Source organism: Epinephelus fuscoguttatus, linkage group LG18 (assembly GCF_011397635.1).
Source record: "Epinephelus fuscoguttatus linkage group LG18, E.fuscoguttatus.final_Chr_v1".
NCBI lineage: Eukaryota > Metazoa > Chordata > Actinopteri > Perciformes > Serranidae > Epinephelus > Epinephelus fuscoguttatus.
Window position 1 is genome coordinate 9,615,569 of NC_064769.1, and position 14,367 is coordinate 9,629,935.

The window sequence follows — 14,367 nt, forward strand, 5'->3', positions numbered from 1 at the left end:
TGTGACGTTGCTGTCATTGTTCTTTTGCACGTGTGATTTAGTTCAAGACTGTGACCACCTAACACTGGAATCTGAGATTGGCCTCATTTAAAAAATAATGTGAATAGTCCAAAAAAAAAAAAAAAAAAAAATCAGATCTGAGCATTGAATCCAAATGGAGCACTAAAGCTTGCAGTGTGAATGTAGCCATAGAGATTTCCAAGAGAACCAGTTAATCACTGGAACTAAATTTAAATAGACAGCCATGTAACACCACAGTCAGTGAAAGGTGGATGTGGCAGTGAAGTCTAGGAGAGTGCACACAGTGGCACTTTTCAGTTTCTCTGATCAGCTTATCCTGCACTGAACTTAAATTCTAATGAGCATACCATCTGCTTTCTGCATGTGTCATTGGACTGTTCATAAATGCCTGTTTGTTAATGAGAATGTTGCATAGTTTTGTGTCTCTTAAACTTAGGTCCTCCCTCCTCTCTGCCTCATAAGAACCTGCTGTGCTGGATACTAGTCTCCCTCCATGTAGTTGGCTTGGAGTAATCTGTCATTTCTTTTCAAAAGAACAAAAACAAAAACATTTCTGTTTGTTATGGAAAATTAACATTTGTGAGTTTAAGGGAGAAATCTCTGAAAGCACAAGTGAACTGCTCTTGTTTAGTCCAGTCACATACACATGCTACACCTCAGCTAGCCTGTGTCTTCACATCCAGACCTACATTGTAAATCAAGTTAATGCATTCATAATAGATTTGAATAGCTTTTTCAATCCATATGATTTGTGAAAGCAGATGCCATTGTTTGCCTTTTTCTATGAATGTCCTGTCAAAGTTGTCAATGTGTTCTCCCTTAAACGTGTTGTATGTTTTTTTTAGAGTGTCATATTTTACATTCCTCCCCCATGACTGACGGGGCAGTAATAATCAACACTAGTGAAATCTTCTGTTTATTATCATACACAGATTCTGTTGATTTATGTCTCTGAGTTGTTTGTTTTTTCTTTATTTTTCTCCTCCCCCTCCTCATTGCTCATGTCTTGGTTGGCGTTTGGTGGTGTGTAACCGTGATTGCGTTACCTTAGCAATAACAATTGGTCGTCTTGGTTACGTTTGTCCTCAAGAGGTGGCACCCATGCTACAGCAGTTTATAAGACCCTGGTGTGTATTATTCAATCTTTTATTTAATTCATCTCCTCTCTGCTTTCCTCCTATCTTCTCGTCTGTCTCCTGTTGCTCCCCTTTTCTCCCCTGTTGCTCTCCTCTCCTCACTCCTCACTCTCCTTCTCAAAAGAAGTCCTTTCAGTTGTTCTTTTTTGTTTTTTCTTATCAGTTTGTAATCATTGCCAACCATGTGACTAACCCTGTCCTCTTTTAGGTCCTACTTGTGATTTTTTTTTTGTTTTTTGTTTTTTTTTTTGCCTCAGTAGCACCTTCATGTATTCTACATTAATTTAATTTCTAGTTTTTTTGTCATTGTTAACTGTCGCTAACCTAAAAGATGCATGGGATCAGATATGTCACATGCCTGCTGGTTCAACAACAGAGAAAGGATGCAGTCTTTGCTGCAGAAAGAGCATTCCTAAATCCCTTTCTCATATAGTAGTCACCCAGCTGCATGTGCCTGTCCCAAAAAATGACCCCAAGCCTTCTCTAGTCAACCTTTTCAAAAAGTAATGTTATTTTCAAGGTGCTATAGATGAGGTTTTGCTCAACATACTGCTTGTAGACAAAAGTGAAGTCATAAGTCAAATATTTTGTTAAAAGTAAAACTGTTTTATTTTATTTGTTTTGTGTGCATGCTTGACTTGTCGTGGTTATCCCTCAGGTTATGATAGACACAATTTCTCACATGGATGTATACATAGAGTCTAATATGTTTTTACCGATAAGGAAGAAAAGTATTAATGATAATACACATAAACATTACATTTGTATAAAGGATGAATATAGGCTATATTTGTTTATTTCTCACAAATATTATGTTATTGGTATTTGCAGTAGCCAGTCATAGTGGCAGTTGTTAGTAGTTTCTGAAATAGTTTACTTGATATGTCTGATGTTAAATGTGGTCGTCCCTGTTGTCAGGTGCACCTCTCTACGAAATATAAGAGACAATGAGGAGAAAGACTCTGCGTTCAGAGGAATTTGCACTATGATCAGTGTAAACCCGGGAGGTGTAGTGCAGGTGAGGCCTAGCAACACGTGGTCATTACGTTTGTCAGTTGCTCCACGAGTTGAAATGTTGCCTTACCTCTCTTCTCTGGAACAGGATTTTATATTCTTCTGTGACGCAGTGGCCTCCTGGGTAAATCCAAAGGATGATCTCAGAGACATGTTCTACAAGGTAAAAGCTGAAAATATAAAATATACTGCATTGAATCACAACTCATATTACCAGTCTAACTGGGTCAAATTTCAGCAAAGTAACATTTACTTAAGGATTTTTGATCATTGCTCACTGAGTCACCCTGTCTGCCCCCCAGTGGCCAAATGGACAAGTGGCAGTGTCTACAGTTGACACTGATAGTAACCCTGTGATGCACAAGATCTATTTTGAAAGGCAGCACTCCGTTATGACTTGGAATGAGCTTCTCTTGGGGTTTGATTTCAGATCCTTCACGGGTTTAAGAACCAGGTGGGAGAGGACAACTGGAGGCGCTTCTCCGATCAGTTCCCCATGCCACTGAAGGAGCGGCTGGCAACCTTTTACGGGGTGTAACTGTTTCCACAGCAGTGTGCCTCATCACTGGGGTCAGTATCTTCTCTGATATCATATGCTGTCATTGAAAGTAAATAGAAAAACATGCTGATTTCAGTATTTATGAAAAATCTTAATGTCTTAAACTCAACTTTATGAATATCAGGCATTATAAGTCTTTAAATAGTCTTAAATTTGGATTTGTGAGGTCTCAATTGGCACAAACATTTTATCTAATTTATTAATCTTTAAATTTCTTTTTGCCAAAGAGAGTCGAGCTCTTCTGTGTGAAAGTCCACATTTCTGATGTTACAAATCTTAAAAGCTACCACTGGACCTATTGCCTATTTTTTAACTTAATACTTGTACTTACCTGTTGACAAAATGGTTATCATATTACTCATTCTAATAACCATATTCCTACATAAAACTTAACTCTGAGTGGTGCCACATACATGCATACATTTATACTTGTCTGCAGTGCTTGAATAAGCAAAAAATGATGTTTCCAAAAAACAGTCTTAAATTTGGTTAAGTGATTTTTAAAGCTCTTACAAAGCATGGAATTTAAGTATGTGACACCCTTATTTAACATAAAAGAAATGTTGCTTTAGGACAGTATTCTAATGGGGCCTTTCTCTCTCTGCACAGGTCATTTACTACGGGAGACAATATAGGGAACCTCTTTTACCCAGGGAACATGTTACCCTTTACTGGGGGGAAGGGTCTGCCTGCTGAGGGGAGGGAAGGGGTGCGGACCCCTCCCCGACCTGAAGGACGGGGTGGGAGGGAGGTGGTAGCTGCAGTGCTCAGTGCCCCCATGCACAGGCAAGGGGGGGAAAGGGACTGCCAGAGCAACCTTATCATGGGAGGAAAAATCACGTTATCACATCTCAATCAGAAAAAAATCTGTCACCTTTTTCTCTACATTTATTCCCCAAACATCTTATTTTCTGTTACCTGAACTATTGGAAAGAAATGTAAGCAAAACAGAACACTTTGCAAAACTCTGTAAAGCATTTGCTCATATATTTTTGTTAGGTTTGCACACCGAAAGGTGCAGAAAAAGGTCTTTAGAGCAGATGCGCATTTATCATCATGTCAGCCAGGTAAATGGCACGTGGTAGTTCTCAGTACGACTGAATTCTATCAGTAGAGTAGAAGAATAAATGAAGTTAAGTTGAGGGTTCATCAAGAGGTATTTTCGCTAAATATAAGGATAGCCTAAAGCTAAGACATAGCAGCTGATGCTAATGATGCATCATATTGGATCCAACTCTGGAGAATCTAATTTAATAATGCTGCATATCACCAAGAATAAGTTATCACCTATGTAGTTATCATATTTTTTCAGTGTTCCTATACTTTATCAGGGCAAAAGCTGTTAATAATGTCACTGGAGAGCACAAGATTTTCTTTTAAGAGCAGCTTTTCTGGGAATAGGTAGCATGCTTGTGTCGTCGTGAAAAGCTGTGGAACATTAGTGATGTGTGTTGCGTTTGACAGCTGTCATTGCCCTGTGATAAGGTTCTTCTTTGACCTTGTAATTTATCTATTTACAGTACTTTTGTTTCCTCCACTAGAGAATTACGGCAATCAGCTGTAATGTAGCATGACTGGGTTTACACACAGAGTTTAGGAAATGTGCAAAATCTTGGCTGTGACGTAATGTCGGCGTGAATCTCTCAGTTTGGTCTTGTGGCGTGAATGTGACACGGACATTCATCAGCAGGTGTAGTGAAGCTTTCGATGCTTACAATCCTTTATATGGTCTGAGCCTCGTGGAGGAGAAATGAAGGAGACACATGTTGGAGACACCACGACACAATTCTCGTCTTAGTGATTTTTTGTGATTTTGGCTGTCAAAACCATGCAGTCCATCAGATGAATGTTAAATATGTTAATTTCTCAATGTACTGATGTTTTCTTCTTGGTTGTTTGGCTTCTTGTGCTAAAAGCATGATCTCGAGGATGAGTGTATAATGTTTTGGGTGGTTGTGTTTTGTGGGGTACTTTCATCTCTTGCATGTTGGTGGCCCCTCACAGCCCAACATATAGTGGGAAGGGAATTACGGGAGGGAGGGGAGCTTCAATTAAAGGTTTAAAAGTACATAGTAACCTTTTATGTATAGCAACACTGGGACGTTTATAACTTCACATAACTCTTGCTGGAGTGTCCTCCCTTAACTTTTCCCCCATAGCTGGATGTATAGTTTTTAAATACTGTGAAACTACAACAATGTTATTGTCTCTGGTTGTTTTGCGCTGTTATATTTTATGAAGTGTGTAAGTGTTTAAGTTACAGATAGCCTGAATGTATTCCATGATGGGTTGGAGAGAATGGAAGATTTTTTTTAAAAAATTTTTGTTTTTTATGCCCTGCCAGTCGTTTTTCCTCTGCTGGCCAGAGTAATAACTGCAGTATTTTAACCCTTTGCAATGCACATGGCATGCACTTAAAATTTAAATTGCAAGTGCTTGAAATTAATGATGTAGCCAAACCCTTCAGAATATGACCTTAGTGTTAACAGATCATTGATTAAGTATTGCTGCTAAAATGTATTTACCTAATGCAATAAGTATCTCGATGCAAAGGGGTCATTAGATTGTGAAAGTACTTTAGTGTCTTAGATAAACGTTCACAATATGAAACATATAACTGATCTCTTAGATTTAACATTAATGAGGTAAACAGGATAATAATGCATCATGGAATACAGAGGCAAATATTTGTATGTGCCACATCATTTTGTGTTTTGAAGTGATTCTGTCTGTCACATTCCAGCTGTTTGGCATGCAAAACAATGGAGTAAACATGGCTTGATGGGGTGTGTGTATGTTTGTGTATGTGCGTGCACAGTCCTGTTATTCTTTCATTGAAAGAGTGTAGGTCTAGAAAACACATGCGAAACAATCCCCACCATTACTGTGCTGTATTTCTGACTCGACTGCTGCTATACATTGTAGTTGTGTTTCACTACTTGAATACATGTTTTCTATGTGTTAACCTCAGGTCGTCTGTGTTCAGTGTTATTTGTTATCATTTCCCCAATGTGTACGCCTTTATGCATCTCCTCTCAACTGAAGATTAGTAAAACTCTCACCCTTCATATTAAAAGTGGGTAACCATGGGTGTTAATTGGCATTAGTGTTATATGTGCGCAATACTGCTAGCTGTCAAAATGGGATTACAATTGCAAGGCAGGGGGAAGAATAAAATGGTAACTTGCACATACTTCATGTACTTTGTGTCAAAAGTGATTGTTATCGGACTACGGTAAATACTTAGTGTATACAATGCCTTGAGAGCAAATACTTTGAGGTTTTGTTGGTGTTTTGCAATAGATATACTGTATCTAAAGAAGCAGGTAACACTGAATTTAAAAGCAAAGAAATAGGTTGACAACTCAAAGATAATGTTAAAAACATAATTTGCAAATGTAAGTTTGACTTTCTACGAAGCTTTACTGAAAATTTGTATTTTATAAAGCACCCACCAATATTAAGGAATGTCTAGTCAAAGAACTCCTGCATTCTCATTTAGCCTTCAAACTTGATTAGACTATCTGCCTTCATCATTTTTGCTAATAAAAGCAAAAACATAATTTTGATAGACATGGTTTGATTTTTTTTTTCTTTTTTTTAATAAGCTGCTGAATTTTAAAAAAAAGTAATACTTTTGGGGCCACCAAATATTTTGGATCATGCAAAGAATCTATATTGTACTGTAGTAATTTTGTAATATTTGTAAGATGATATAGTGGATGTGACTGGTTACCATTGCTTGAATCTGTACATTGTTCCAATAAATTGTTTACATTATTTATGGGTCTCTGTCTTGTATTTTCTAAAATTTAATAGAGCATGTGTCGGATCTGCACAATATTAGCATGCAAGAAATCATAGAGTCTGTCCTGTCTCATCAGTTCAGACAGTGGCTGAGGGCTTATCAAATAACAGCCTCAGATTTTAATACTGCATTTCACTTTGTATACATGTAAACATAGGTATCAGATCTACATTATTTCACATCATAGGCAACATATATTTATATGCATGAAGCTAAAAATCCATCATTTGGAGGCCATTACAGGTGTATAGATGCAATACGCTAATTGAATAGAGGCCGTGCATATATACTACAGCATCACAAATGCAGCCCAGCATGCTGAAGTGATTCTAGTTGTTTGGCTGCTTATCTGTGGATCTATGCTGACTTAGTGTACCAGATCCCCATCAGTAAAAAATAACAAATAAGCATGAGGGACAAAAGTTGTAAACAGACTAATTAATGATGGAATCACCCGCATACAAGAACACTTTTTTTTTTTTTTTTTTTTTACATGAGGGCAGAAAATTTTCCCAAGTTGTGTTCACACCTGGGTTTGAATATTATGTGATTTAATTTTTTTGCACAAACAAGACACGAATAATTGAAGTCCACCAACTTTAAACACCACTGATTTCATTGCATTGAAATGTTTTACTTTGAACACCATGCATCTAAATGTATTTGTGCTGAGTTCACCTATTTGACATTGTTTAATATACTTTTTGATGTTCATAAAATTTTAGAATTAAAAAAAATGTGATCACTCCAATTGGATTTAGCAAATTTAGCTCTAAAAATGTAAGCTGAAAAAATTGAAATAGCCACAGCTGGGCAAACCCATCATGTATGGGCTACCTAGAACAGGATAGGCTATCAAGTTGACCTCTTGTCTATCAGAGCATGGTCTGTCAGTCATGTGATCTAAGAAAGCTGCTAGAAAATTAAAATCCAAAGACAGTATGTGCTGATAATTTGTATCTGATAATAATGATATTAATGGATGTTGCTATTTTAAAATTTCAACTCCAATTTTTTAATCTGAATTTGTGAACACACAAAAAAAAAACAGATTCTGCTTTTGAAATTGCAAATCAAGAAATGCCATATTTAAATTTCAAAGAGGCGTATTCACATTTAATAAATTGAGATACATGGTTTTCAAAGTAAAATATTGCAATGCTGTGAATTTAGTGGCTGTTGACATTAAAATACCCTTGACTCTTATCTGCTTTCATGCAATTAGCATTGTGGATAATGTGTAGCCTACATTTCTGTGACCTGGTGTTTATTTATTTATATCTTAATCAATTTAAACTACTTGTTTTCCTAATTCGCCCCTTATCCTCCTCAATGTACCGCTTCAACATGTTCAGTCCACAAGAGTACAGGAGTTTACGCAGAGCACTGAAGGCAGCATTTTGCCTAGCGACGGCCCGTCTTCTGCACTGTTGTTGTTATCCGCCATTGGTAGCGCTGTTTCGTCCATTACAAATCTACATTTCCAAGGGAAGAAACCAAAGGGGAGAGACGCAGTAGAGCCGAGTGGAGGTGGAGTCTGTAGGTGGGGAGGGAGAAGAAAGGGGAGAGGAGGAAAACGGGGAAAGGCAGATACAACAGAAACGGGGGGAGGACGGTGGATGATTTACGCTTTAAAAGTTCCCTTACAACAAATATAAGAGTTGCGGCGAAGAGGAATAAAACAAGATGATAACGCCCTACTTCCTAGAGAATTTCTGGGTAGGTGGTGCTTTTTTTTTATTCACGGTGTTTACACCGGTGCTATTCCTTATTATTCTCTCGCTGTGTTCCCTCCCAATCATGTTCATGTCAGCCTGGAATTAAGTATTATTCACGTTGTAGTGGTAGTCGTCTGGTCACAAGCTTGAACCGGCGGTGTCCGGTGCGGCCAGACTTACTGGTCAGCAGCCACCCGGCCATCGTTAATTTTCCTCGGCGATTATTATTTTGCCACCCCGGGGTTTGGGCCTCTGTAAACCCATCTAACTTGAAACCTCGGAGAGTCCACCCTTGCTCCCGCTAATTGGCTCTCTCAGGCTCGTTTGGAATGTTTATGGTCAGTTCCATGAATGCCATTGGACGCTTCCGCTGTCAGTCAGAGACCTCGGCCGTACGCGTCATATTCTTCCGTAACAAAGTTTCAGTGAGAGGCCAGATGTTTAGTAAGTTGGAGAACAGCTTTAAAAACAAGAAATTAGCCTCTTACTACATTGGACATTTAGCTAATATTTAAATAGAGCCAGTGCTGCAATGCGTACAGTACTATTACACTGTGTACAGTGTTGTCTGTTCACTTCCGAAAGGTCATTACTCTCTCGATTTGACGTGGCTACGGTATGATATAGCAGGTTGAAAAGTAAAAGCCTCTTTCCTTACTGATATTATTTCATCCTCAGTTCAGCCTTTACCAACATGTCTGTCTTTTTTATAGTATTGTTTTTTTTTTAACACTAAAGCCATAAAGTCAAGTGTTATCAAAAGTGAAAACAACTCAGGCTTCATTAGGGCTACTACTCTCAGCTAAGGCCATGCATTGCACTTTACCACTGCTGCAAGTATGGATCAAATGTTTGACTTTTAGTCTTATATTGAGTTATCTCAACTTAACTAGTAAAAATGTTGTGGTCTTTTTATGTTGACCACCTTTTCCACTTGAGACCAAGGAGTTTTGGATGACTGAATATGGAAAAAAAATATGCAAATAAATGTGTAATTGCTTTACTCTGTTATTTATCTATGACCAGGTGTACTTACAACTCTCAGAAATGTGTTTAGATAACATTTCATGTTGCCTTAGTGCTGATATGCTGAAAGGGAAGTTCCTGTTTGTTTATTTTGTAGGCTGTTGCAATAGTATGAAGTTGTCAAATAGCCACCATTCATATTGCATCCCTGCCTGCCCTAAGGTGGGAAGCACAGCTAGAGTTTTTAGCCTTAGCTGACCTTAGTTCCAGGTGGCAAAGGCTGTAAAGTATGTCCCGCTTGCAAAGCTGAGTAAACAAACTTTGTAACCGGAAATTACATTAATTGAGGTAATTTAGAAAGTACAGTGCTGTCAGCTTCCAAAGCCCTTTTCCATAAAGAGACTTCATCATTAACTAAATGGAAAAGAGGAGAGCTGAGATGCTCTTGATTCTTCAATCTGCCCTTTGTGCCCTGCAGTGGGGCACAAGAGAATCCAGTGATGGCAAAGATCAGCTGTGTGTTTAACATGCAGGACACACACACACTCACACTTGGCATGAGGGGATGCATCCATTTCCCTTTGACTACAAATCATCACCACAAGCACACACACACACACACACACACACACACACACTAGGCTGTCAGATTAGAAAAGGTGTCTAATCTGTTTCACTTTTGCACAGCATGCCAGAGCGTAGCCTACACCTGTCTCCACTCTGTGCTCTTTCACTCTGGTCTTTGTAAAGGCATTTTTGTTGTTTCTTTTCCTTGTATGTAATCTTGGCGTGAATCTCTGAGGTAGACAACATCTCTCCTCAGCTGAATAAACAAGTTCTCTAGGAATTAGGAGCCAGACATGGTATATGTCGTCTCTCTGTCAAAGCTGCAGCACTTGATTAGTCACTGGCTGCAACATTTCCGCTCGCTAGATTTGTTTGCAATTCTCAAATGTCCGTTTCCCTTTTTTTGTGTGTGTGAAATGTGCAAGAGTAAGCTTGTTCGCTGTGGCCTGTTGGTGAAAGTTTGAATGTGTGACTAGTGGCACGTCTTGAAATGTCTCAGGCAGTGGATTAGTATGTCACGTTCACAAAGGCAGCAGGTAGCTGGCCTAATGCTCTAGTTTACAGCTCTACATCCCTGATGATCTTATGTTTATTGTGGCGTCTGTAACCTCCAGCATGCCATGGGAAAATAAGATGAGGTGCGATAAGCAAACAGTGTTGACAGAGCCAACAGCCCCAGGATGGCTTTCTTCTCTCCAGTGTCCGTAGTGTGTGTGTGTGTGTATCCATGGTCTGAGAGGTTCTCACACTGTGTGCAAGTTTCACAGTCAGACTCCCGCAAGTTAGGATCCAGCATGTGAAGTGTCGCAATATTACAGCGAAGACTGAAGAAAGAACAACAGATAGACAAATGGTGACACATTTTCTCTCAGCAGACACAAGCTACCATATTGCTTTCAATGTTTGTCTTTAGAGGAAGGTCTTGCTGAGTTTTTTTTTTGCAGTGGGATTGAGTTGTGAGGTTACAGCAAAGATGTCCCCACAGGGGGAAAGGGTTTTGGTCAACATTGACTTTTGTTTTTGCTTGAAACAGATATCCTGCCTCGTGGTGGTTTGTTGTCTTTTGCTTTGTGTCTCATGAACTCTTACATGCAAGCTGGGTTTAGACGTGCTTAAATGGGTCATCGTCGTGGTGATAATATAACCTGTTTTCAGATTACTCAGTAGCTATACAATTGATGTCACATCCCGAAGTAATGCCTACGCTTTTTTTTACATGTATGTTTATATGGGTAAGCCCAGCCTGTGTGTGCTTTCCACATAATACACATGCAGTGTATGTTAGTCTGATGTGACAGCTCAGTGCACCGCTCCCAGACTTCTCTGATCACATGACCCAGGGCAGACACTCTGATGTCATCCTGCTGTCTACCCGCTCTATGGCTCTGGGGTCTGCAGGCTACACCAGGCCATCGTTTACAGTCTGTGTAGAGAGAAGGAGTCTTGATTAGCAGTTCTTAAATCCCTCAGTGAAAGTGTGCATTTCTTTCCACTGCCTTTACCTGAACAAACAGGAGTAATGTCAGCTGGGACTCTCTTTATCCGACCTGATTGTTTCCTGTTTACTGAATTGCTAGTGGAAATGAAATGACCAAGACTTACTAAAGCACACTTAAAGGCTACCTATAATACATTATGCACCATTATGTAATGAATGCACATACTATATGCACTACAGCTATGACCAAGTATTTTCTGTTAGTTCTCCTTATAAATGAAGAGAAATTGGTTTGTTTGTAAAGTAGTTCCACTTTGTAGCCTGCATAGGAAGGCTAGCTCTTATTCTTTTAAAGGGACACTTCACATCCCAGATGAAACTTAGCCTGTGGTGCTCAAAGTGCCAAAAAAAAAAATTTTGAAAAACTCAACAGCAATGTCTCTTTCCTGAAATCATGATCCGGTTACTCAAGATAATCCACAGACCTTGTTGTGAGCAGTATCATGCAGGAACTGTTTTCTCTTTACCAAACTACCCCCGCCAACCATATCACTGCACAAAAGGAAGTTGCATATATTCATGGATGAGAGGCTTGTGCTTGTGACAGCATGAGAGGTGTAATGTTAGCCAGAAAATAGCCAGTGAATTGAATATTTTTAGGTTTTGGACTGTTGGTTATTGGTCTTTTGGTGGATAAAAAGTCAAATGACAATGTCACCTTGGATTAATTGAATCATTCCGAAAATAAAAGGCCTGATGAATTGACAATGAAAACAGCTTACACATTATTTGCAGCCCTAGATGCAGACTACAGATCAATCAATTACAGATTTCACCACAAACTGTGGTAAATTTCCCAACGATTAGTATTACAATGTCAAATTTTGATCATCATTAAAACTGTGTTTGATCACGGTAAATATTGTTCAGCATTAATCAGAGTTAACAAACAGTGTCCCAGACGCAGGCAGGCGCAGCATGCAACGTGGGTTTGTTTTGCTGTTTACTTGTTTACAGAGTGAGTGTGCTGCAGGCAAACCCAGTGATGCTACGGGTCCCTTGTCCTCATCTACAGTGACACAGTCACTCAAGAAAGCGTTTCAATGACAGGCTATTTTTAATGTTGATGCACGTTCTTTATGATTGCATATGTGAAAATGAGGTATTGGCTATGTTATTTTAATGTTTATGCAAACAAAAAGCCTAGTGCTGCTAATTCTGGTTGTGGTTGTGAGTCACTACTTTTTCAGCACATTTTAGTAATACCGCAATAACCTATAACCATGATAATTTTGGTGATTATAATCATGATTTGAACTTTTCATATTTAATATTTTCATACAAAATTTTCATTTTCATGTCATCTCTAAGTGCAGACTTACATTGTAAACAAAACAACATATCAGCAGCACACTGTAATTAGTGAAAGTTCTGAGAGACTCTCAAGCTCAGGTCACATTTTATTGTTAGAAGAAGGCAGTATGATGTTGAAAGATAAGCAGGGCTCTCTCCATGTCACGGGTTGCATTACTGCCTGTCAGGCTATAAACACCTGATTCCCTGCACACAGGATGTTGAAACTGGTATTATACTCCAACAGATAGAGACTGAATTCCTGTCCTCCTCTGTCCAGCAGATGTTACATGATAAACTGCAGCTCTGTTGGGTTTGTTTATCTGTCCTTTAAGGTGGTTTTTTAGATTAAAGATTTCAGCCATGTAACTTTCTTTTTGTGTTTGTTTTACTCTGTAATTACAGTGATGTTATTGATGTGTGTGAAAACACAATACAGTGTAAATAAAGTCTGTGGTGTGTTTCCTGGCCATGGCTTTGTGGTACACAGACCTAAACTGAACCACTTAATTGCACCACTTCCTTCATCTCATATTTTGGTCAGTAATATAAAATAAGTATTGCCTAACTGAGAAAGCTGGGCAATATCGGACATGTAGCTATATCTTGATATGAGACTATAGAGTGTACTCTTTCTTTGAAAGACCAAACATTAACGTGACAAATAGGGCTGGATCTTAGGTGTTTTTTTATTGTCAATTAATCACTTTGTCCTTAAAATGTCAGAAAAGGCCTATACAATTTCCTATAGCCCAAGGTGACGCCTTCGAATAGCCTGTTTTGTGCGACCAGCAGTCTTAAACCCAATGATATGCAGGTTTACTATCATGAGACAAAGACATCAAAGACAAAAAAATCCTCACAGTGGAATCTCTACAACAAGGGAATGTTTGGTAGTTTTGTTTGAAAAAAATATACAAAACAGAAACAGTTATTAAATTCGTGGCTGATTACGTTTTTTTTATCAGATAACTAATTAATTAATCAACCAACCACTGCAGCTAAAATCACAAATGTCAAGTAGTTGTGGTCTTGGGATGATATGCAGTGATTCAGTGTTCTGAACTTGAGTCTTGTCTGATTTTATCGGACACCATACAGCCTAGTCAAAATAACTAAGTTGTTACCTTTAATAAAAATAACCTTGCCACATTTTAGCTGAAACTGTCGCTACATCTACACAGTATCACAAAGCTATGTCTGAAATTGCTCCGTACACCACCGTACAATATACGTACAATCGTTCAAAATATTTTTGTGTTCATAAACAGTAGTATGTATTTTTTCAAACACACTGAGCTGTAATTATCACATCACTTCCTCAGAGCCTGCTTGCCAGTTTCGAGACACGTAACCATGATAACTTCGACCAGTAAGTCAAAAATAGTTTTAAAATTATATCACACCGAGCCAAGTGACATCTTACACTTTTTACACATACACTTCAATTGTAGTGTATTGACATTACAGAGAGCTAGCTTGGTCGCTGTCCAGTATGAACATTGTCCTCTAATGCATTGCATTGTGGGATATATATGCGGCAGAGTCTCCAGTGTTAACATACTGTAGGTTAATATTTAACCGGAAATAGCATGCAATTCACATACTGTTGGTTTCATACTAATGTTTCGGACATACTAAATAGCATGTTAATGCTGAATGTCAGACACAGCCATAGTCTGTGAAAAAAGTCATGTTCTGTCTCCTCACAGTGCTTCTAATGGCATTTGCTAGGATCTACTGTAAGTCACGGAAAACAACCAATCAGAACCGACGACTGGCTAGCA

At 38.6% G+C, this 14,367-nt stretch overlaps 2 protein-coding genes across 12 annotated transcripts in view; both read left to right on the forward strand.

Moving 5' to 3' along the window:
• tnpo1 (transportin 1) overlaps positions 1 to 6,510 on the forward strand; it is a 29,491-nt gene extending 22,981 nt beyond the window's left edge. For all 4 annotated transcript variants that reach the window (XM_049559985.1, XM_049559982.1, XM_049559983.1 and 1 more), the window contains exons 21-25: positions 1,073 to 1,148; positions 2,076 to 2,175; positions 2,260 to 2,334; positions 2,602 to 2,741; positions 3,340 to 6,510. In XM_049559985.1, the coding sequence (XP_049415942.1) occupies positions 1,073 to 1,148; positions 2,076 to 2,175; positions 2,260 to 2,334; positions 2,602 to 2,709 (359 nt within the window). In that variant the 3' untranslated portion in view covers positions 2,710 to 2,741; positions 3,340 to 6,510. The remainder of the gene's footprint in view (positions 1 to 1,072; positions 1,149 to 2,075; positions 2,176 to 2,259; positions 2,335 to 2,601; positions 2,742 to 3,339) is intronic.
• Positions 6,511 to 8,025: 1,515 nt separating this feature from the next.
• The window catches only part of fcho2 (FCH and mu domain containing endocytic adaptor 2), a 56,900-nt gene continuing 50,558 nt past the window's right edge, over positions 8,026 to 14,367 (forward strand). For 3 of the 8 annotated variants that reach the window (XM_049559974.1, XM_049559975.1, XM_049559973.1), the window contains exon 1: positions 8,027 to 8,257. In XM_049559974.1, coding sequence (XP_049415931.1) covers positions 8,225 to 8,257 — 33 coding nt within the window. In that variant the 5' untranslated portion in view covers positions 8,027 to 8,224. Of the gene's footprint in view, positions 8,258 to 14,367 lie in introns of all 8 variants that reach the window. The other 5 variants (XM_049559971.1, XM_049559972.1, XM_049559976.1 and 2 more) reach the window with 4 other exon arrangements.